Genomic DNA, 25,070 nt, shown 5'->3' on the forward strand with positions numbered 1-25,070 from the left:
CAAGAATAAATGTACTTTATGGGGTCTTAGACGAATATTTCGAGGTATTACAAACGCAATGACTAGATTAGTATATCCCCATCCTCTGGTGGTGGGTATAATAAGGATTTATTCACGTAATGTGCCGATTCGAACGATACTTGAAATAATTAACAAGAAGAACGATTTTAAAAATTTAGGATTAGGATGCATTCATGATCGGATCGTTTATTGTTTATTCAATTTTGCAAATTGTGGAACTTTAACGATAGTATCGATAGGAAAATAGTCAATCGATATTCAGCCAAAAACTGAAATATCGATGGTGCCATCGATATTTTTCCAGCTTTAATCGCTTTGGGCTTTTAAAGCGATTGGGATGATTCAACGAAGGCATCTTCCTTACTCTGGTTCTGTGGTATCATAGTGGACGGTCTAAGTAAGTATGATGACAGACTGTCACATTAACTTAACCTAATTTAGAGAAAATTAAGAAAAAATCTTTAACTAATTTGTAATGTAGAATTTTTTTCTTGTCTTAAAACTTTATGAAAATGTATCAATTTCATCATTTGAGTCCGGATTTTTATTCCAGGTCGAAAATTTTTTTATCTATTAATTGAGAGCCAAATTAAATTTATTGGAAAATTCCACCGCATTGCCAAATAATAGATTTGAACATTTGGATTTTGCAAAAAAATATCCGGATTCTATTCACAATTCATGTACAAAAATCATATTACAAGCGAAATAATCTCAAATTTGACTAGTGAAGTGAGCAGACCAAACACTAGCATATTTGTCATCACATTATTTAGTGCCATTTCTGCTGTTCCGCTTACAAATATTATCAAAGAGTTTAAATTATTTTGCCTCCTATTCCACTTTGCGTTTTTGTGGTATCTCTTTCAACGACATGGAGTATACTTTTCTGGCACAACAAACGCATAACAGTTTTGACACAATTTATATACTCCGAAACCATAGAGGAATGAAAACAAAAGCAAAGAAAAAGAGCAAAATACAATGAACTTAATCTCTCTAAAATACACAATTGCAATGATAAATAGCTTCCCTTACCAACGATAATGCCTGGAGGGGACAAGCAGGCGGTGCAACATGAAGTCCACAATTGAGTGAATAATGTATTTTCAATAAAACCAACTCTTGCTGTGATATTAGCAAATACCATTGCCGAATCTTTTTCCCCGCTCTGTGTAAGCGCCAAAGGATAAGTGCTTCGAAGCCAGACTAAATTGATTTTCTTGTGAAAGCAAAGCCAAATGGCAAGATGTAATAAATATAAGTACACCATTTCAAAAACTTTCTGGCAAATAAAGAAATGAAATATCTGAGACATTTTCTATGGTGAAAAATTGAAAAAAAAAAAACTTCCTTAAGTAATACAAGTAAAAGCGTGCAAAGTTCGGCCGGGACGAATCTTATATACCTTCCATCACGGATCGAATTTGTCGAGTACTTTTCCCGGTATCTCTTTTTAGGGCAACAAAGGGTTGAAGAACTATTGGAGCTATATCAAGATATGGTCCGATTCGAACCATAATAGAATCGTATGTTGGAGACCATAGTAGAAGTCATTGTGTAAAATTTCTGCCAATTGGAATAAGAATTGCGTCCATTAGTGGCTTAACGAGTAAAATAGTAAGATTGGTTTATATGGGAGCTGTATCAGGTTATAGACCGATTCAGACCGTTGTACAAAATTCCAGCCCACTCGGGTAATAATTTCGCCCTCTAGAGGCTTAAGAAGTCAAGATCCAAGATCTGTTTATTTGGCGGCTATATCTGGTTGGGGACCAAGTTGAACCATATTTGGCACAATTTCAAAACTTCATGCAAATCAGCCAAATTGAATAAGAATTGCGCCCTCTAGTGGCTCAAGAAGTCCAGATTCCAGATCGGTTTATATGGCAACTATATCAGGTTATTGACCGATTTAAACCATATTTGGCATAGTTATAGGAAATCGTAATAAAACACCTCAAGCCAAATTTCAGCTATACCGGATAAGAATTTGCGCCCTCTAGTGGCTTAAGAGAATTGCGCCCTCTATTGGCTAAAGAAGTCAAGACCCAAGATCGGTTTATATGACAGCTATTTATCAAAACAAAACATGGATCAATATGGCCCATTTAAAATCTCAACTTACCTACACTAATAAGAAGTCTTTGTGCAAAATTTCAAGCAGCTAGCTTTACTCCTTCGAAAGTTAGCGTACTTTCGACAGAAGGCTTAAATTTGGCTCTCTTAGAGTACGGTCGTGTTCAAAATAGCTCCAAATAAATATTAATTAAACTGATTGTTTTATTATATAAATTCCACTTGTTTGTGTTTATTTATTAATAAAAATTACTGTTGTGCAGTGTATACTAGATATTGTTGGAATATTCATCTGGTTTGTGAACAAAACAAAAAACAAAAACGAAAGAAATTTTAACCAAGCAAAGTAAAACAGATAAAAGCTAAATACCATACAACAACAACAAGGTAATAGAAATATTGATCATGTCTGAAATGCCACTCATAACCATTACAACTGAAAACAACAACAACGCATCTCCTCAAGAGATGTTGTTGATGGCGCCAAAAAGAATGAGAGAGGGAGTAAGCATAAGTGAGGGTAACCTCAACAAAACTCCGCGACTCTCCCAATACGATTCCCCTCAGCGCATAATTCATCTGATTGACAAGAGATTTGAGAAACAAACAGAGCTTCTTAAATCTCTGTTAAAAGAGAGTGAATCTCGTCTCTTAAGTGTCATTGATAAGAGTATGGTTGACATAAAAGAAGAGATTGGCAAACTGAATGAAAAATATGTCAAACTGGATGACAGGGTTCAAAAGCTTGAGACACTGGCGGATAAAATTGAACATAAGCAAAGTGAAATTACTGATCTGCGTAATGAGATGTATGCAATGAAGGCTAATCAGCAAAAATTTGAGAATCAACAGGTAGCGTGCGACCTGCGGATAAATGGTATACCGTATGATAACGGTGAAAACCTTTATCAAATTTTTGCAAATATATGTGATACAATAAATATTTCTATTCCTACGATAAAGGCGATGTATCGTATGAATAATATTCGTAACCAAAATAGTGCGGCAGATCCTGTGATTATTGTGAATCTAACTACTCCGTCTGACAAAAATTTTGTCCTGAAAAACATTGCACGTTTTAGAAAATCGAATAATTCGAAACTGATTTTAACTCATGCCGGTTTTGATTCAAATAAACCATTTTATGTAAATGAAAATCTTACGAGTCACAACTACAAGATTTTTCAAAATGCATTGAAATTGAAACGACAGAAGCACTTGGAGTCCGTTTTTTCACTTCGTGGATTTGTTTATGTTAAACGTACTGGAACAGATCCTCCTACTCTAATAGAGAATAACGAGCAGTTAACACAACTTTTTCGAGAAACACCAGATCGCACCATCAACGATAACTGAAATGAATCTTGCAATATCTTATAATAAGTCCCAATTAGTATTGTTAATTTTATGTTTCTTCTTGTTATTAAGAATTTTTTATTATACTCAAAAATTTTATATGTGTTGTACAACTATATTTATTAATGCTAACTTTAATAGAGCTCATAACTACGAAGAACAAATATATACATTACCAGCATTGCTTATCCAATTGACTTGTGATGCCAAGTAATACTGCTTATGGTTCCAGAGATATTCTAAACTGTATGATTAGAATTCTTAAAAACCAGAAATCAGGATTAACGATTGTCCACATCAATGCCCAAAGTCTAAATAATAAATTAGATGAACTTCGTGATATATTTGTTAACTCTGATATAGATATAATATGTATATCCGAAACCTGGTTCCATCCTGAAATATCTGACAATTTGTACTCTTTACCGGGATATAAAGTTTTGAGAGCTGATAGGCACTCCCATGCTGGTGGAGTTGCAATATATTTAAAAAACTGTATCCACGGTACTATAAAACTGAAGTCTGAGCAAGGCAACTGTATTGAATACCTCTTTGTTGAAATAACTGGCATTTCTAACTCGTCAATGCTTATTGGATGTGTATATAGGCCCAACAGCAGCACACCGTTTGACATGCTGATATCGTGCCTTGAAAGAATATCATTACGATATAATGATATTGTTATTGCGGGAGATTTTAACAGCAATATTTTAATTGAAACGCAATTTTCTGATGCTATGGAACTTCTTGATCTGGTACCTACTAACCGCTCTGTTCCAACCCATTTTACTAATCATTCGTCTACTCTTTTGGACATTTTCTTTGTGAACTGTGAGTCAAAGGTTCTTTTATATGACCAAATTGCTGCACCGGCTTTTTCTAAACATGACTTGATATTTCTTGTGTATGACTATCACATAAATCAACAAGACGAGGCAATTACATTCCGTGATTTTAAAAAACTGAACTATAATCTTCTTAATAGCCTTACTGATAATGTCGAATGGGATTCTATATATCAGTTAAATTCTGTGGATGACCAAACAGCATTTTTGCAGCATTATATTAGCTTAATATATAGTCAATGTGTTCCTGAAAAAACCATTACCATAAAAAATCAGCAACCTCCATGGTTTAATGAACAGCTACGTGCACTAATCGATGAAAGAAATATTGCATACAAACGATGGAAACGATACAGAACAACACAACTGCATGAGCGCTTTAAGTGTGCCAGGCGAAATGTTGGGAAAAGCATAAACGAGGCCAAAACGCTATTCTTTCGGAAAAAATTTCTGAATGCTGTTAACAGCAGATCTAAATGGAAGGAAATTCGTAAAATTGGCATAGGAGCGAAAACAAACACCAACTTTCCGCCCAATCTAAACATCAATGAACTGAATGAGCATTTTGTATCTGTTTGCTCTATATGTCCCCATGAAAATATATATGAAAATATGAACACTGTACAAGTGGAAAATCCATTTTCCTTTTGCTGTGTAGACCAAACTGACGTTTTGAACAGCATACTCTCAATAAAATCTGATGCAACTGGAACTGACGGAATAAATCCAAGATTTATCAAAATTATCATGCCAAAATTGCTGCCATATGTAACATATATTTTCAATACTGTTCTGACCAAGTCCACCTTTCCGCATGAATGGAAGCTCGCTAAAATCATACCGACTAGAAAATCGAATAATGAATACCGCCCCATTGCAATCTTACCGTTCTTATCCAAAGCGCTAGAATGCATAATGGCGAATCAAATCGAACAATTCCTGTGCACTCAAAATCTATTATCAGAATGGCAATCTGGTTTTAGAAAAAAGAGAAGTTGCACATCTGTCTTAATAGACGTTGTTGAAAATATTAGACAAAATATGGACAACAAGATGGTATCTTTTCTCCTTCTATTGGATCACAGTAAAGCATTTGATACTGTAAATCATCAAATTCTTGTAGTCAAGCTCTCAAAACTATTTAATTTTTCCCGAACTGCCTGTCAACTGATATCATCGTACCTGTCTCAAAGATCTCAGTCCGTATATTGTAATGATATCTGGTCAAATACGCTTCATGTTCCAAATGGTGTGCCCCAAGGCTCAATCCTGGGCCCATTGTTATTCACCATGTACATTAATGATCTGCCCGATGTACCTTTAACATGTAAGATACAAATGTATGCTGATGACGTTCAACTGTATACCTGCACGAAACTGAATGACTTTCAAACATGTATTTCTAATGTAAATAATGATTTGAATTTAATATATTGTTGGGCTGTTAATAATGCCTTACGTTTAAATCCTACCAAATCTAAGCTGATCATCATACACAAAAGAAGTGTAACAATCCCTGACCAAGTTGAAGTAAAGATTGAGAACACGATTGTAAACCGTGTTCAAGCAGCAACAAACTTGGGTTTAACATTCAACTCTACCTTAACTTGGACGAATCATATAAATGCAGCTGTGGGAAAAGTTCGTGGTATGCTGCGGAATATGTGGGCAGCTCGTCTGTCAACTCCTTTCGAAATTCGTATGCTACTTGCTAAATCTTACTTAATCCCAACTCTTCTATATAATTGTGAATTATTTGCAAGTTGCAGTGCTGATGACAATAGGAAAATCAAAGTTGCCTACAATGATATTGCACGATATGTATACAACAGACCACGGTATGACCACATATCACAATTTGCTTATCAGATTTTTGATCTTTCAGTTGAAAATTTACTAAATGTTAAATGCTTGCAATTACTACATAAGGTTATTTATAACAAAGAACCTGAATATCTTTACAAACACCTACAATTTGCTAGATCAAATCGAGGGCGCAAACTGATTCAACCTAGATTTGAATCTCAAATCACTGAAAGGCAATTTATTGTAAACAGTACTCGTCTCTGGAACACCCTCCCATCATATATACAACTCATAAGCAATGCTATTGAATTCAAAAAGGAGCTACATGATTATTATAAGTAGAAATTGTATGTAGTCTAGTAGTATAAGTTATAATTAAATTATTTATTTATTTTTTTATAAGTTATAGTTTATAATGGAATTAATTGATGAAACTGCACTGTTGTGAACCAGCACAGTAAAATATAAGATATAATCTTGTTGTGCTTGGTGTTAAATAAATGAAATGAAATGAAAATGAGAATGGACGAACAGACGGACGAACATGGCTAGATCGACTTAAAATATCATGATGATCAAGAATATAAACTCCATGCGGTCTTACATGAATAATACGAGGAGTTAGAAACAGAATGAAGAAATGAGTGTACCCCCACAAATTTTTAATGGGTTGCCCAAAAAGTAATTGCGGATTTTTTAAAAGAAAGTAAATGCATTTTTAATAAAACTTAGAATGAACTTTAATCAAATATACTTTTTTTACACTTTTTTTCTAAAGCAATCGTAAAAGTTACAACTGATAACTGACAGAAGAAAGAATGCAATTACAGAGTCACAAGCTGTGAAAAAATTTGTCAACTCCGACTATATGAAAAATCCGCAATTACTTTTTGGGCATAAATTATGACATAATTATCTAAACAAATAAAATATTATATTACTGATAAATGAATTAGACGATCTGATCTGATCATGAGAATGAATATCACCAGAAAATGATGAATTTTTATAGATAACAAAAAAAAATTGCTTTTGTCACTGACAACACGTGGTATATATTCCAAGTATGGCTAATGCTATCATCAATGCCGTAGTGTTGTTCTCTTACCTCCCGTCTATAGCGCGTAAAGTACATAAATTTGACACTATAAGGCTACGTTAGGTTTAAGTTGCAGTCTGCCATCAGACTCACTTAGATGTTTTCGGCCATTGTGATACCACAGGAACAGAAGAAGTAAGATACCTTCTACTTCCTACCGTTGAACCATCCATATTGCTTTAAAAAGCCCAAAGCTTGGGAATGTTCACATCCGCTAAAACGGAGAGGTTCTTAAAGAAATGAGAACCTAAAGTGGAACTCCTTCTGACTGTTAGTGCGGGACACACACGCAGAAGGTGTTCTATAGTCTCTTCTTCTTCGACGTCCTCACAGCTTCTATAAAAGTCGTTGCTGGCAATCTTCAGTCTGTCAGCATGTTTTCCAATTAGACAGTGACCTGTCATGGCGGACACAATGACTGAGACGTCTGTTTTAGCCAATGACAGCAAAGCAGTAGGCCTCCTCAAGTCTAGATTGGGCCACATAGCTTTGGAATGCTCACAGCCCCCTCTTTGTGACCAGCTATCATTCGTTCTACTTCGGGCGTGGTACTGAAAACTTATCTTACATGTCGCTAGAGTCTTCCGATTCCAGTATCCCTAGAATGTGTAAGGTAGTTCCTAGTCTCTCAAGTTCGTCCGCTTTACAATTCCCCGGGGTATCTCTGTGGCCCGGCATCCAGAACAGGTGAATTTTGAACTGTTCATTCATCTCGTTGATAGATCTGCGACAGTCGAGGGCGGTTTTTGTGTTCAGAAATACGTTCTCCAGGGATTTAATGGCTGCCTGGCTGTCTGAGAAGATATTAATGTCAATGACATTAATGTAGTAATGACATTATATCTTATCCATTCCATCACTTCCTTAATTGCAAGGATCTCTGCTTGATACACACTGCAGTAATCGGGTAACCTCTTCGATATAACCAATTCTAGATCTTTAGAGTACTACCCCCAAAGCCCACCTGGTTGTTTAGTTTGGAACCATTCGCATAGAAGTCTGTGTAACTTCTGTTACCAGGGATATCATAGTTCCAATCGGTTCTATCAGGAATAGTGGTACAGTAATTTTTATCAAAAAGCGGCTCAGGTAGAGTGTAATCCACACTGCCTGGAACATCGGATATTGTATCAAGGGATATCGTAGTTCCAATCGGTTCTATCAGGAATAGTGGTACAGTAACTTTTATCAAAAAGCGGCTCAGGTAGGGTGTAATCCACACTGCCTGGAACATCGGATATTGTATCAAGGGATATCGTAGTTCCAATCGGTTCTATCAGGAATAGTGGTACAGTAACTTTTATCAAAAAGCGGCTCAGGTAGGGTGTAATCCACACTGCCTGGAACATCGGATATTGTATCAAGAATAGCACAGTGTCCGTAGCCGCCACATGACCAATGAGAAAGCTCTCCAAGCCTCACGGCAGTGCTCGCTGTAATTTGCCTAACCACAATATCCAAAGGCATAAGATGTAGCATTAAGTTCAGTGTATCAGATGGTGTCGTCCTATGGGCTGTGATGCACAAACTTGGATCCGGTTAAGTATTGAGCTGTAGGTGGACTTTTGAAGTGCCGTCCACCAGACCACAACATCATATAGCCTTATAGATCTCACAACTGCAGTATATACCCAATGTATGACATGCGGTCCCAACATTTGCCAATGGCTCTCTTGCAGGAGTATAGGGTAAGAATTGACTTTCTTGCCCTTTCCAAAATGTTAGAATTGAACTTCAATTTCCTTTCCAGCAAAACACCCAGGTATTTTGCACTTTCTGTAAATGAAACATTCTCTCCACCCAAGGAAACAGGTTCCACTGTAGGCAACTTGTATCTCCAGCTGAAAAGAACTACTTCTGTCTTGCACGAATTTATACCTAGACCACTGTCGGTAGACTACTTTGCTGTTGCACGTTGGACTTCCTGAAGTATATCTCTTACAGTGCTGGAAAACTTTCCCCTAACCGTAATTGCCACGTCATCAGCATACGCGACCACTTTTACGCCTTTTTCTTCCAGAGACAATAATATATTGTTAATGACTATATTCCAAAGTAGAGGAGACAGTACACCTCCTTAAGGTGTTCTTTTGTTGACCCATCTTTTTTGATCCGCAGATTCCAAGCCTGCCGTAATGTATCTTTTAGTAAGTAAGTTATTCATAAACTTTCATACGGTAGACTTGATGCCTAGAAACTCTAAGTCCTTCGTGATTGACGTCGGTTTAACATTAATGAAAGCACCTTCAATGTCAAGAAATGCTACCATTGCATATTCCTTGACAGCGAGAGAACCCTCTATGTAGCCGACTAGGTCGTGAAGGGCTGTTTCAGTGGATTTGCCTCTAACTACAATAAATACATGGTGCCGCCGCGACAGGCGATCTCCAGGTATCTTTGCCCTAAGATATGTTTCTATCGACTTCTCAAGAGTCTTCAGCATAAAGGATGACAGACTAATAGGACGGAAATCTTTCGCCTTCGTGTGGTAGGGTTTTTCTGCTTTCGGAATGAAAATTACCTTAGTGTCCACAGGTATATACGACATGCTGATACAAGCAGAGTATATCTCCCTAAGTCAAGGAGCCAGTGTATCGGACACAGCATGTAATTAAACCGGTTTTAGAACATCACTGCCTGGGGACTTAAAGAAGTCTAAACTTCCTATCGCCCAAAGGACAAAATTTCCCTAATATCCTTCGACGAATACACACCAGTGATAACCTCTTCTGGCGCCACGTTATCCGTTGGAGAGTTTCCCGTAAAATGTGTATCAACGAGTAGTAGAACTACTCGTTGATACAGTTTCCTCACTATACATTCTCTGACTTCTGAATATACCACACCGTAATAGGTCTAGAGGACAGAATTCCTCAGATGTATCCTCCACGGAGCTGCAGAATTCCATTAAGGATTTGTTTTGAGCCTTCCTCAGCCCGCCCTCATATTTTGTTAGCTCAGCTTTAAAGACGTCCCAATTTTGTGATGCCCTTGTGGCTTTCGCTCTGTTGAAGAGTTTTCTGCAGTCCTTCCATAGACCAACCTGTTCTGGGGTCCACCATGGCGGTCGCTGTTTTCCTCTGACTTGGGCATGCTGACACAAGTGAGTTATTCAGGACCTTCGTGATCGGCTTGACCATTATGTAAAATCGGTTTATAAATTCACCTTTTATAGGCCTAAAACCTTAAATCGAGATATCGGTATGTATGGCAGCTATATCCGAATCTGGACTGATCTGGTCCGTATTCTGCACTCCTTCCATAGACCAACTGGGATGCCGAGGAGCCATACACAACGTGGTATACAAAATTTCAGCGAAATCGGACAATAAATGAGCCTGTTATGGGTCCAAGACTTTAAATCGAGAGATCTGTCTATATGGCAGCTATATCCAAACCTGGACCGATCTTGGCCGTATTCTACAAGGAGCCTAACACAACTCACTATACCAAATTTTAACGAATAATAGGCAATAAGTGCGCCTATCCAATAGCGGACCATGATGAACAAGGACATCAAAAGACCTTACACAATCGCAGACCAAAATTTCAGCGAAATCGGATAAAAAATTTGAATTTAATGAGCCTTTGACCTTTAATCGGCAGATCGGTCTATATGGGGGCTATATCAATATATAGTCCGAACTTACCTACCTATGGACAAAAAAAGAATCTGTGCAAAGTTCCAGCTCAATATCTCCATTTTTAATGAGTGTAGCATGATTTCAACAAACTGACGGACAGAAGGAAGGACTGACAGATGGACGGACGGACATGGCTAAATCGTCTAAGATTTTTACGACGACCAAGAATATTTATCTTATATATAAAATTGAATTTTTGTTTGTTTGTTTTGTCGGTTTGTTTATTTGTTCCGTATAGACTTAAACACTGCTGAACCGATTACCTTGAAATGTTTAAATTGTGTAGATTGGTCTGGAAGGAAACAAAGGCTAAAAATTTTTTGATATCGGAAGGGGCCCTCCCCCTCAGCCCAAAAATACTAGCCAAAAATAAATGTGGACTGATCAGGATAATATGGGACTCAAATTAAAGATATTCAGGAGTAGAGTACGAATTTCATATTAAAAATTGGGTCCAATTAACTGGGAGGCCGTCTCAACCCCAAAACCCCCTAAAATACCCTTTTGGACGATCATGACAATATGGGACTCAAATGAAAGGTTTTCGGGAGTAGATTGCCAATATGGACATGAAGGAGAAATAAACTTTATAATTTGTTGATTTCGGAAGGGAGCGGACCCTCCCCCGTTACCCAAAAACACCACCGAAAATCAAAAGTGGACCGATAAGGACAATATGGATATCAAATAAAAGGTATAGGAAAATAGAATACGAATATGGTATTAAAGTTTGGGTCAAAGTACCCATCGGGCTGCCCCAACCCCGAAATTCCCCCATACAGACATATTGGACGTTCATGTCAATATGGGCCTCAAATGAAAGGTATTCTGGAGTAAATTACGAATCTGGCATACAAAATCAGTTTAAAGTATAGCGGGTCACCCTACCGCCAAAAATGCCTTAAATGGGCATATGACCCATTATGACTATTTGGGACTCGGTTTTTTTTTCGTTCACTGATTGTGTAAGTTTGTCCGGAAGGAACAAACTTACACTCCAAAAACGCCACCCTAAACCAAAAGTAGACTGATGGGTACAATATGGCTATCAAGTCAAAGGTATTGAAGACTAGAAAACGAATATCGTATTAAAATTTTGGTCCAAGTACCCAGCAGGCCGCCCCAACCCCAAAACTCCTTTAAACAAATATATTCGGCGTTCCTATCAATATGGGCTAAAATGAAAAGTATTCGGCATTAGATTACACATATGGCATACAAAATTAAGTCGAAGTATGAAAGGTATTTGGGAACAGATTACCATATGACATTAAAATTTGCTTTCAAGTCCAGAAGGCGCTCCTAAAAATACGTCAAATAGGTTAATTGGCCCATTATGACAATGTATTGAGAGTAAAAAACAAATTTGATATCCAATTTTGGAGCCAAGTGTTTGGGGGGATATGAAGTTTAGTTTATGGGGTGCTTTAGGGCGTCACCCCCTAAAACTGAACTTCAAATCCGACTATGGAAAATTTGAGTTCAAATTAATGGGATTTGGGGGTAACGAACGAATTTCATATCCATTTTCAGGACAAAGTACCGGTGGCCGCCCCAGCCCCAAAACACCCTCCAGAATGTTCATATTTACCGGCCATGGCAATATGGGGCTCAAATTGGAGGGATTTGGGAGTATTGCAAGAATTTGATATCCATATTTGAGTCGAAATGTCTGAGCTGCCATCGCTCCCCTAAAAAGCACCAGATCTCTCTCGAGATTGGTGATGCGAGTCGTTCGAAATTTTATTGCATTCTAACAGTCACCAAGGAGTGATTGAAGGGGGAATAAAAGGGCAGACGATTTGGCAGTGAATGCCAGAGGACTGTCGTCGATAAGCGCGTGGGCGACAAACTCATGTAACACTGTGGAACAGAGAAACTGTCGAAAAAAAGTGATCCAAATCGTGAGAGGACTGAAAGGAAGTAAGAAGGAGGTCAGTATAGCTTTTGGTGTCATAATGGGACACAAACGACTTCGAGCTCACTTATGCAAAATCGGTGCCGTTCTCAGCTCACCCTTGCATTTTCTTTCTGGCTTTTGTCCTGTTTTCTGCAGCCCTTACTTAGACCAATCAATTCTGCGGTCCGCCATGGCGGTCGCTGTTAGACTCTTGGCTTAGCTCTAGGACATGATGACACAAGAGAGTCATTTACAGTTTGCGTGACCCGCTTGACCAGTATGCCTATGTCTTAATCTTTTTCGCCGTGTTGTCTGCGATGAAATCCATCCAATTTATTTTCTAAAGAAACGCGATTTTAGAAAATTTCTATAGAAATAAAATTTTTACAAAATTTTCCAAGAAGTATCATTTTGACAAAAAATTTCATACAAAGTAAGTAGAAAATTTTCTATCGAAATAACATTTCGGCACAAATTTTGAAAAAAATTTTCTGTAATGGATCAATTTGAAGGATTTAGATATCATTTGTAAATATTATCAATTGCCCTAAAATCATTACAGTTTATATTTTTTTTTGAACCAGTTGCAATTTCTTTGGACATGGTGTAACTGACCAACTCACTTGTTAGGTTTCTTTCACTATATTTGACAAAATATTCAATACAATGAGATGGGAATAAAAAAAAAAAGAAAAGATTTGGCCAAAACCAAAAACTTTCTGACCAAAAACGAAATCCAAGAGTTTTATTAAAGACGACTAGCACTCACACTTTCCATTGGAAAATCCACTTACCATCAATCACATATAAATGGTCTTCATTCTCGGTCAATTTCTTAAAGCCATGCTCATCGTCATCTTCGTCGTCGTGGTCGCCACCATTGCCACCCAAAGTGGCTGTGAGTAGAGAATCGGCTGCATCATCGCCGTCATCATCGTGGCCAGCCCTGGAGCCATTGATGTTGGGCGTCAACCCAACATCATCATTAGGGCCGTTCGTAACGTTGCCATCAAGGACACCACCGGCAGCCAGATAGGAGCGATTATTTTCCCTAGATTTGCTGCCGACTCGAAATTCACTTTGGTTGCCATGGAACTTCCTTGGGGCGGCTTCCAATAGTCTTGGATTGTTATTTTTCGATCTCGAGGTTTTGTGCCTCTCATCGGAGGCATCTGCATCGGCGACGTTTACCTCCTCAACATCATCGTCATTTTCAATGTAGTAAATATTTTTGGGTTTTGGACGTACGCCAGCCCTCTTGCAGAACTCTTCGAAAAGTTCATCTTTGGTTTTGCGAATACCTCGCCTGAGGCCGCATAGTTTTTGAGGCTGCTCCTCATCGGCATCGATGTCCTCCTCAACGCCATTGTGGTGGTCACCGTAGGCGTTTTCTCGCCGCCTCGCATCGTCATCATCACCACCATGATGGACGAGGCGATGCTGGTTTTTGCCATCAGCTCGGTTGCTTGCTATGGATGTTGCAACATAGAGTTGCTGGTGTTGCTGCTGTTGTCGTTTATTGTACAAATTTTCAAGTTGTTGCTGTTGTAATTGCTGCTGTTGCAAGAATTTCCTGGTGTTGTAAAGTTGTTGCTGCTGCTGCTGCTGCTGTTGGTGGTGGTTGCCATCGACAACATTTGTTTGAGTTTCTGTATCACTGTTGTTGGCGTACATGGTGTTGGTAGCCACATTGCGTCTTCGATTGCCACCGTTGTACCTTTGCTCCTGCGAAGCAGAAGAAGTTTTATTGGATGACTTCGCAGTTGCTGTCGCTATCGCTGTTTGGTTTTCACTTAAATCGTCGGCAAAGCTCACATTGTGATGGGTAGCATAAATCTCAGTGGTGGTGGATACACTGCGTGTTAAGGGAAATTCTTGCGGTGGATCACTAAATTGTTGTGGCGGCCGTGGTAATGTTTGTATTTGCAATTGATGTAACTGTTGTTGCCGCTGCTGCTTTTGCTGTTGCAACCCCCCGGCGCCACCCATGCGTATGGTCGATGGTGGTGGCGGTGGCAATGTGGACTCCAGATAAAGTTCATTAAGAGATTTTGCCAGATTTTTTGAGTGTAAATTACACTTATTTGCCAGTGTGCCTGGTTCCCCTGTACTCTTCTCGAAATAGTATCTGTAAGAGGACAGTGGCAAAAGAGCCGAGATGAAAAGAAGAAAAAGAAAATGATTAAAATTTAAGTTGGTGTTCTCGTTTATCATTTAAACTACTTCCAGGAAGTGATAGGATGGAGCTCCTCAAAGTAGTTTTTGTTTAAAAATTTATAAAATAAAAGTAAGATTCTAAGCTTTAAGATGTCTCTGGTTGATTTTTGTGTAGGGCTTAGAGATCATTTGTACCCTATAGGCTGTTGATAAGAAGTGACTGACATTGTGGTTGCTTCAACAACAAGTTTTGATATTTTGAAAACAGAAACTAAGACTAATGAACTTGGACAACTTTTTATTCCCTCCACCACAGGACTCATAGCAAAGGTGGAAAATTTGGATCCTGACTATGGTCCGGTTTCTGCAGATAAATCTCCACCACAACAAGGTCCTTAGACAGGAGGATTTGGCGTTGTTCTTATCCAGGAACAATGGGTGTGTGGAGAAGTGTTTCGTGGACTAAGAATTCGTGGATTTAAACTGCTCAAGGTCACGGGGAATGGTAGAAACAGAGCCTGTATTCTTGCAAAGTCTAATCTAAATGTTTTTCTTCTTCCGTGGCTAGGTACTGAAGATTCAGAAGTAGCCAGCCTTGAATTAAATAGCAAGCCTTGAATTAGATAGCATACGATTCAGAGATCCCGCCTTCAGACTTTAAGTTGCTGTTTAAAGCTAATTCTGCAGGGAAAATTTTTGGGAATGATGCAATAACTTCCACCATATGTGGCAGTCGTTTGTACGCACCGGCTTGACCCGATCTAATTCTTCATCAACAAGGGCTGCCGCCTCGGAACAACACACTGCTACAACAATAACAACCGGATATGGCAGCCGGTTGTACATGCCGGATGGACCCGAAGGAGTTCTTCATCAACAAGGGCTGCCGCCTCTATATAGCACACTGCTACAGTAACAACAAACATGTATGGATATTCTCCGTACATTAACGAAAGAGGTGAAAGGGGTGGCGTTTTGAAAAAAGGAAATAGACCTAACTTTATTACCAGGAACAGGCAAGGATCGAAAGATGTCACCTTAGTATCGGAGAATATCAACAAAAGAATATGTGACTGGAAAGTGTTGGAGGACAACTGCCTTTCTCTTCATAGTTAAATAAGTTGCAGCCTTGAAGAGGAAGTGACCCTCGGCCAAACAGAAGAAAGGCGGATTGGGACAAATTTCGGCACACATTCTCTACGTCTGTCCCCTCTAGACCTGAAGAGGAAGTGGAAACTGCGAAGAACAAAGACGTAATAGTCAAGCGGATTAGAGGCCACCGCAGCACAGAGGTTTGCCTATGACGCTGAACGCCTGGATTCGAATCCTGGCAAGACCATAGAAATAATATTTACAGCGGTGGTTTCCCCCTCCTAATGGCACATTTGTGAGGTACTATGCCATGTAAAACTTCTCTCCAATGAGGTGTCGCACTGCGGCACACCGTTCGGACTCGGCTATAAGAAGGAGACCCCTTATCATTGAGCTTAAACTTGAATCGGACTGCACTCATTGATATGTGAGAAGTTTGCCTCTGTTCCTTAGTGGAATGTTCATGGGCGAAATTTGCATTTTGGACTGCAAAGTCCCTGAATGACTCGCTTGTGTCATCGTGCCCTAGTGCCAAAACTAGGGACAAACAGCGACCGCCATGATGGAACCCACAACTGGTTGCTCTGAGGAAGGGCTGCAGAGGAAGGGCTGCAGAGGAAGGGTTGCAAAAGGGCGAAAACCACAATTGGACTACACGATTCGGACGTCTATACGGCTGAGCAAAGAAAATACAAGGGCGAGCTGAGAAAGGCTCACAACAAAACCTGGGTGAATTACTGCAGCTCCGTGGAAAATACATCTGAGGCCCCTAGGCTAAGGAAGATTCTATACTCAAAAACCTATTACTGTAGAATACATTCAGAAGTCAGAGAATGTATGGACAATGGTGAAGAAATATTAGAACTAGTCGGTGATACACATTTCCTGTTAAACTCTCCAACAAAAAATGTGGCGCCAGAAAAGGTTGTCGCTTGTATATATTCGTCGGGTTTTTTGGGGAAATTGTGTCTGAATCGAAAATTCTTTAAGCGATAAAAAGAGTCATTTCCTTTAAGTCGCCAGTCCCTGATGATGTAATGAAAATTTGCCCATGAACATTCCATCAAGGAAAGGGGCAGCCATGCTAGCGAAGAGGTTAGCTTGTCCGCCTATGATGCTGAACGATTGGATTCGAATCCTGGCAAGACCATCAGAACAAAATTTTTTCGGCAGTGGTTATCCCCTCCCAATGCTGCCGACATTTGTGAGGTACTATGCCATATAAAAACTTCTCCTCAAAGAGCTGTCGCACTGTTAATTACCATACAGACTCAGCCATAAAAAGGAGGCCCCTTATCATTGAGTTTAAATTTAAATCTAACAGCACTCATTGATGTGTAAAAAGTTTGCCCCTGTTGCCCAGATGATGTATCACCGGTTTTATTACAAGCTGTATGAGATAGTTTGGCTCCTTGGATAGGGAGATATACTCTGCTTGTCGTATATACCTGTGGGATGGATGGACATACAGGTGGTTGTAATTCCAAAGTCAGGGAAACCTTAACAGGGTCTGGTGCCCATAGATTGTGGCCAACAGTGAGATCACTCAACTACCCATCAGGGAGCACATGCCAGGTCACAGTTGCCGTTGACTCAAAACGATGTGCAAACCAGAGAATTGCATGAGACCAGAACATTTGGCACTCATTAGCCACTATGGCCAAGCAATTGTCTGTATCGCATGCCACATAAAAACAAAGTTAGATAGAAACACACGCACATATACCATGGAGTGAGTGGTGCACTGCCATAGGGGCGGGTGTGGAGAATGGTATTACAGTTCTTCTGCATAGGGAGATTACCGCCAGGCTTTGGATAACTTCGGTGAAGGTGAATGCGCCACAGGGTGGGGCTATTTTTCCATTGTTATTGAATTTTATTTTCGATGGGATTCAGTAGAAACTTGAATCGTACAGCACTCTTTGATAAGTAAGAAGTTTGCCCTTGTTATACCCACCACCGAATGATGGGGGTATATTCATTTTGGATGGGGGTATATTCATTTTGTCATTGGCAACTCTTCTTGATCGTCGTAAAATCTGAGACGATCTAGCTATGTCCGCCCGTCTGTTGATCCGTCCATCTTCTAGCCTGTTCAAAACATAGTCAAAGTCAAAGATACAGTCTTTAGAGATATTGAGCATAAAATTTGCACAGATTCTTTTGTTTTCCATAGGAAGGTTGAGTGTGAAAATGGGCTTTATAGGACTATATCTTGATATAACCGCAATAAGGACCTATCTGCCTATTTAAGGTTTTAGGCCCATAAAAGTCACATTTTTTATTCGATTTTGCTGAAATTTAAGACATTGAGTTGTGTTAGGTCACAAGACATCCTTCTTCCAGATCGGTATAGATTTGGATATGGCTGCCATATCGACCGATCTCTCGATTTAAGGTCTTGACACCATAAAAGGTGCATTTATTATCCGATCGATCTAGTCGATGCAATGACTATTCTCAATGGTGGTGCGATCAGTTCTGTCCTATGAGTCGCATATGCGGGACCTGGAGGGTAAATAGGGTGGCTATGAGATTTATAAATGGGGCTATGGAGGCCACCGAAGCGCAGAGGTTAGCATGTCCGCCTATAAGGCTGAACGCCTGAGTTCGAATCCTTGCAGGAACATCGGAAAATTTTTCAGCGGTGGCATAAGGAGAGGATAACCTTATGCTTGCGACATTTGTGAGGTAATTTGCCATGTAAAAACTTGTCCCCAGAGAGGTGTCGCTCTGCGACACGCCATTCGGACTCGGCTATAAAAAGGACGTCACTTATTGAGATTAAAATTGAATCGGACGGCACTCATTGATTTGTGAAAAGTTTGCCCCAGTTCCTTAATGGAATGTACATGGGCATATTTGCATTTGCCTGAGTGCTACTGTGACCAGGTCCTTGGGGGGTGTTGCTAGTTGTACAGCCGATTAACATATATGTCAGGAAACGACCGAGAGGACTTAAGGCTATCACAACTTGGTCAGCCTCTGAGGTTGCCGGCCAGATACACAGGTATTCTCAAAGGAGCTTTGGTTGACCTGTAAACCGTCTACCTGACGGGGGTGGATATTGTGGACCGCAGGTTGCATGTGACAATGTGTTGGTGTAGTGTCAGAAAAAGCGGGTCAGGCTTACGAAATTCAATATCTTTACAGATGGATAGTGGAACCTGCTGTGAAATCTACTGCGCGGAACTAAGACTTGATGATCCTCGTATGATGAAGGACGATTGCAGTATCTTCCAGACAGTTGTCTTGTAATTGCCAGGGCTGCGGAGTTAATGTTGTCAAGTAACATTGACCGGTCGGATATTTGTATTTTTACCCATATTAAGGCGGTGCATAGGCCATTCTAAAACTATGTGGCCTCATCTAGACTCGAAGAGGTGTACCGCTTTGCTGTCACTGGCTAGAACAGACGTCTCAGTTATTGTGTCCGTCATGACAGGTCACTGTCTAATCGGAAAACATACTGACAGGTTACCAGAAACGACTTTTGCAGGACATCAAAGCTGTGAGGACATCAAAGAAGAAGGGACTATAGAACACCTTCTGTGTGTGTGTCCCACACTGTCAGTCAGAAGATGATCCACTTTAGATTCCCATTTCTTTGAGAGATTGTATATGCATAAGATTCAGCCCAGACGAACTTAACATGGTTTTACTTGTTAACACTTTTCTTACCTTCTTTCCAACTCATTGAGATACATGGTTGAGCCCAAGCCATTGGGATGTTTGCGACATGCATATGGTACATCTGTAAATTTATCAAATATATCTGTGGGTATACGTCTTCCGGATGCTGCTGCCGCCACTGCTTCCACTCGGCTCATTTGTGACATATTTTTGAGCAATTTCTTTGTGTCGAGTTCAAGCTCCTGTGCACGCACCTGGTGTTTTTTATTCTGCTGACTGTGGCGTTTGCGATCTATGGGCTTTTTGTCCATTTCATGTTTGTAGCTCTTGTAGGTGTTCTTTTTGTGATAGTTGTGGCGATTTTCACCCTCCCTAATCTTCTCCTGGAGATTTGAGATGCTGAAGCAAGGCAAGCGCTGTAAAAATAGAGATTTTCCAAAGTATTGGAGTAAATGGTAATATTTTAAATATTTTATTCTAGAAAAATTATAAATTCATAATTTAGTTTGTTTCTCCACTTTTGCCTCAATCTAATTTCTGGTTTTCTCAACATTAGCTAGATTTGATTTATTTTTTTTTTTCGTTTTGGTTTCTCTTTTTTAATAGTTCTACAAATTTTCCCGTCACTTGGACATTAATTCAAAACCACTTTAGAGTCTTGAGTTGTAGTGGCCATGATGGTCACAACTCGTAACTGGAGAAAATGAAATGCAGAATAAGTTAATGTTGTTGTTGTAGCAGTTTATTGTGTACTATCTTTCGTCTGCTTGATTCTGTTGAGTGTCAAGACCCAGGAACTCCGCGACTAAGATGGGGTGCGTCCACAGGGATCTGGGTCTGAGTCGAGTGGGTCTGGCCGGGCAGTTAAACAGGTGACGTGTATCGTGCGGTCCCTGGTTACAGTCGGGACATACATCTTGCACGTCGGCATCAATCCTAGCTCTGTGGGAATTGAGGCGGCTGCATCTGCCGGAACGTAATTGAGCCAGAATCACTCTGGTTTGCCGGGGGAGGTCGATTTCTTCGGGTGCAATGGGTGGCGGTCGTACTCCAAGGACTACATTCACCCGGTAGCCAGTTAACGCGTCTGCTACCGTGTCTGCATGAATGTTGTTCAGACCCGCTTGATATGCCGCTTGATCTAGAGGTTCTCTCTTGTAGCGCTGGACCTCACGCTCTAGATCATGTAGATCTACCTTAAGGCTTCTGGGCGGTGGGTATCTATCCACAAGATGATGATTTGGATGATTTCTGCGATAACAGCCCAAAAGGTATTGCTTAGACAGCATGTAGTTATGTCTTCGCACTGGTAGGATCTTTGTCTCCTGGTGGAGGTGGTCCACATGAGAACTAAGGAGGCAGCCCGTCGCAGTTCGGAGGGCGGCATTCTGACAGATCTGAATATTATTCCACTGCGTGTCACAAAGCTGACGTGACCACACTGGCGCTGCATAACTTACCACAGACCGGCCAATTGCTTTGTACGTGGTCAACAAGGTTTCTTTGTCTGCACCCCAAGTGCTGCCAGCGAGTGACTTGAGGACCTTGTTTCTACTTTTGACTTTATTGCAGATTGCTGTGGCATGTGGGGAGAAAGTGTAGGAGCTGTCAAATGTGACGCCAAGTATTTTGGGACACTTGATGGTCGGAATCAATTCTCCATCGACCATCACAGTCAGCTCAGAATTCACCTCACGCGTATTTGTAGTGAACAGTGTGGCTGAAGATTTGGTGGCGGATATCTTCAGATTTCTTGCAGCGAAATATGAGGCAAGCTCGTTGAGGTAGACGTTCAACCTATCGCAGATGTCATCAATGGGTGGGGGGCCTGATGCCAAGATCGTACAGTCGTCCGCATATGATACGATCTCTATGCCGTCTGGAGGAGGTGGAATGGAGGAAAGGTAGAGGTTAAACAGAGCCGGAGATATCACCCCGCCTTGGGGAACTCCCTGTTTCACTCTACGGTGTTTTGACTTCTTATCCCTAAATTCCACAAATGACTGGCGGCCACACAGATAATTCGCGACCCAACGTTTAAGGCCTGGCTGGAGGGACGTGTTGGCGATGTCCTCAAATAATTTGGCATGGCTGACCGTGTCGAATGCCTTCGATAGGTCCAATGCCACGAGGACCGTCCTATCACATGGCCTGGGTTGATTGAAGCCACGGCAAATGTGTGTGGTGATGGCATGCAAAGCTGTTGTTGTGCTGTGCAGTCTCCGAAATCCGTGTTGATGCTCGGCGAATGGAAATTCTCCTACGAGGCTCGGGAGGAGTAATGCCTCAATCGTCTTAGCCACCGGTGAGAGAAGGGAGATCGGTCTGTACGACTCCCCCAAACTCGGGTCTTTACCAGGCTTCAGTAGCGGGATCACTCTGCCCATTTTCCAGACATCGGGAACTATAAGAGTGTTCAATGACAGGTTAAGGACAGTGGTAAGGTACTCAACTCCAGGTAAATCCAGATTCTTCAGCATCAATGTAGAGATTCCGTCGGGGCCCAACGCCTTGGAAGATTTGGCGCCACTGATGACATTCGTAACTTCGCCCACGGTAAATTGTGATGGCTGTTCATCGGCTCGGAGACCACGAATACGGCGAATGGCTCTTCTCCTTGCCCTGTCTCTCTCGGGATGCACGATAAATTGACGGTTGAACAACCTGGCGCATCTCTTCGGATCAGTCACGGTTAACTCGCCAAAAGTGACTGAGGTCCTGTCGTCCCGTCTACCGGGGTTCGAGAGAGACTTAACAGTGGCCCACAATTTGCCTGCACCGGTGCCTAAGTTACATTGCTCCAAGTGTTCCAGCCACAAATTCCGCTTATGTTCGTTGACTACCCTGTTTATTTCCAGATTCAGCTCGCTGATTCTGGGGTTAGCGGGGTCCATAGCACGAATCCCATCACGCTCGTCTGCGAGTACCACTGCTTGCGCCGGGAAATTGGGTCGCACTTGCGGTATTCGACCGGCTGGAATAAAGCGAGCGGCTGCTGCGTTGATGATGTCTCGGAATTTCCTCTCGGCCACAAGCACATCAGAGGGGGGTGGCAGTTCATTGAAGCGGCGATTGGTATACTCTCTGAAGCCAGTCCAATTGGCCTTCTTATAGTTGATGAACGTTCGGCGCTCAGAGGTTATGAAGTCGGGTGGTCGGTCGATGGTGAGGATTATGGGGAGGTGGTCTGACCCCAAAGAGATGACGGCTTGCCAGGATACGTCACTCAGGAGATCAGGGGATGCGATTGAGATGTCTGGCGAGCTGCTGCACCTCCTCGTAATCCTAGTGGGGGCATCCTCATTCACCGTGCAAAACGTGGAGCTATCTATCTGCTCTGCCAAAGCTATGCCACGCTGGTCGTTGCCTAGGGGAGAATGCCATGACGAGTGATGTGCATTGAAATCCCCCAGAACCAGACGACTATGGCCAGATAGCAACCCACTTATGTCGGGGCTGTAGGCCTGGCCATTAATCGGGACACAGCTGCCAACCGGCGGTATATACACGTTGTATATCTCTATCTCGGCAGTACCAGACTTGACTGCTACCCCCATACATTCCATGTATGGGTCACTAGCGTCAAGCGCAGGCGAGATAGGTCTATACTGCACGGAATGGTGTATAACGAAGGCCAATCCCCCACCTCCATTCCTTGAGCGATCCTTACGTAGCACATTGTAGCCGTGACAACTGTGCAAGCTGCAGGTGTTAGTCAGCTTTGTCTCCTGGATCGCTGCGACCGATATGCTCTTCCGACTCATAAAATCCACAATCTCATCAATCTTGCCTCGCAGTCCATTGCAGTTTAACTGCAGGAACGATACATTTCCCGACACTGGCCTGGCAATAGTAGGGCTAGGGTGCTGTCTTTGCATAAATTGCCGTACGGGAGAGGTCGGGGGGGTCACATAGTCCGACGACGAGGACGCCGACGGCGACGCTTGTGACCCACTGCTGGCTGAGTTCGCACAGCACCTAGCGACATAGCCAGTATGACTATACTCCCGTAGCGAAGTTAGGCCAGAGCAAGAACGGAAATGTACCCACTCCAAGCACCTGTTACACCTCACCGACACTGACCGATGATGAAGGCGGTTCTGGCAAACGGAACAGAACCAGGGTCCGGGGTTCTTTTCAATCCCGGCACGGACCAAAAGCATACGGAGAAGGCACTCCGGGATGTGCCTCTCCCATGACGAAAAAAGACGAACACGTACACTGAGGCGGCAGCCCTTGCCGATGAAGATTCCATCGGGTCAATCCGGTACGTACAACCGGCTGCCATGGGATTGAAATAATAAGTTAATATTCCTGTGTTGTGTTGTTGTCACTATCATTTGTCCCCATCACTGCCGTCGTCAGTTTCCTCTCTCATTTTCCTGATGACCAATCTCATTACACAGTGAACTTTAACAAACTGCTATCGTCGTCCCATCCTAGTTGACTGTTTCCTTTGACTAGTTGCTTTTTATTTCCGTTCACTTACTAAGGACGATAAGATTGAAAATGAACTTAGAAGTTGGTCCGAAGAGCATAAAGCCTGGCATTTGCTGATGCATTTTAAGTTCAAACAAGATTATCTAACAGATTTTGCCTTGATGGATGGAATGCAAGACAGGCCACTGGGAGTTGTTGTACAAACTAAAAAGGAAATTTCTCAATACTGTTGGTGTGCATTGATTTTAGTTTGCCTTTTATTTCCGTGAATAGGATGTGATTTTAGTTTAAGCATTGGGATTTGATTTGACACTGCAGCTAATTGAGTCAATAAATGATTTGATTTGATTTATTTAAAATTATTATTGCTTTTGGTCGCCGAGAGTTAGAGGTTAGCATATCCGCCTATGAAGTCAAACGGTGAATTTTCACGGTGGTTATGCTCCAACAAATGCTGGCGACATTTGTGAATGAACATTCCACTAAGGAACAGGGGCAAACTTCTCACATATCAATGAGTGCAGTCCGATTCAAGTTTTAAGCTCAATGATAAGGGGCCTCCTTTTTATAGCCGAGTCCGAACGGCGTGCCGCAGTGCGACACCTCTTTCGAGAGAAGTTTTACATGGCATAGTACCTCACAAATGTTGTCAGCATTAGGAGGTGGTTTTCCGTTGAAAATTTTTTCTGATGGTCTCGCCAGGATTCGAACCCAGGCGTTCAGCGTCATAGGCGGACATGCTATCCTCTGCACTACGGTGGCCTCCTGGTGCAGTTACCTACGTAGTTACAACTAGTCGTCAGACTAATTAGTGAGGAAGAGACGGATAAACCAGAGGGATGCACAGTTCGTCCCTGGCCTTTAAGTAAAGGTGGTGTTTCTGACTCGGATTCAGACAGCAACAGTGTCAATGAAACAGTCATCGCAGCCGAATCGAGAGATGAGGGCAGCGGGATGACTGCAGAAGTGAGCGATGGCTTTGCTAAGCTCACAAGCAG

At 41.4% G+C, this 25,070-nt stretch overlaps 1 protein-coding gene across 1 annotated transcript in view; it reads right to left on the reverse strand.

The window, feature by feature from the left end:
• The window catches only part of LOC106084985 (uncharacterized), a 188,702-nt gene that overhangs the window by 6,937 nt on the left and 156,695 nt on the right, over window positions 1-25,070 (reverse strand). The window contains exons 7-9 of the mRNA XM_059367200.1: window positions 19,681-20,048; window positions 14,294-14,878; window positions 13,545-14,215 (exon numbers count right to left, since the gene is read on the reverse strand). Coding sequence (XP_059223183.1) covers window positions 13,545-14,215; window positions 14,294-14,878; window positions 19,681-20,048 — 1,624 coding nt within the window. The remainder of the gene's footprint in view (window positions 1-13,544; window positions 14,216-14,293; window positions 14,879-19,680; window positions 20,049-25,070) is intronic.

The sequence above is a fragment of the Stomoxys calcitrans genome, chromosome 4, assembly GCF_963082655.1.
Source record: "Stomoxys calcitrans chromosome 4, idStoCalc2.1, whole genome shotgun sequence".
Lineage (NCBI taxonomy): Eukaryota > Metazoa > Arthropoda > Insecta > Diptera > Muscidae > Stomoxys > Stomoxys calcitrans.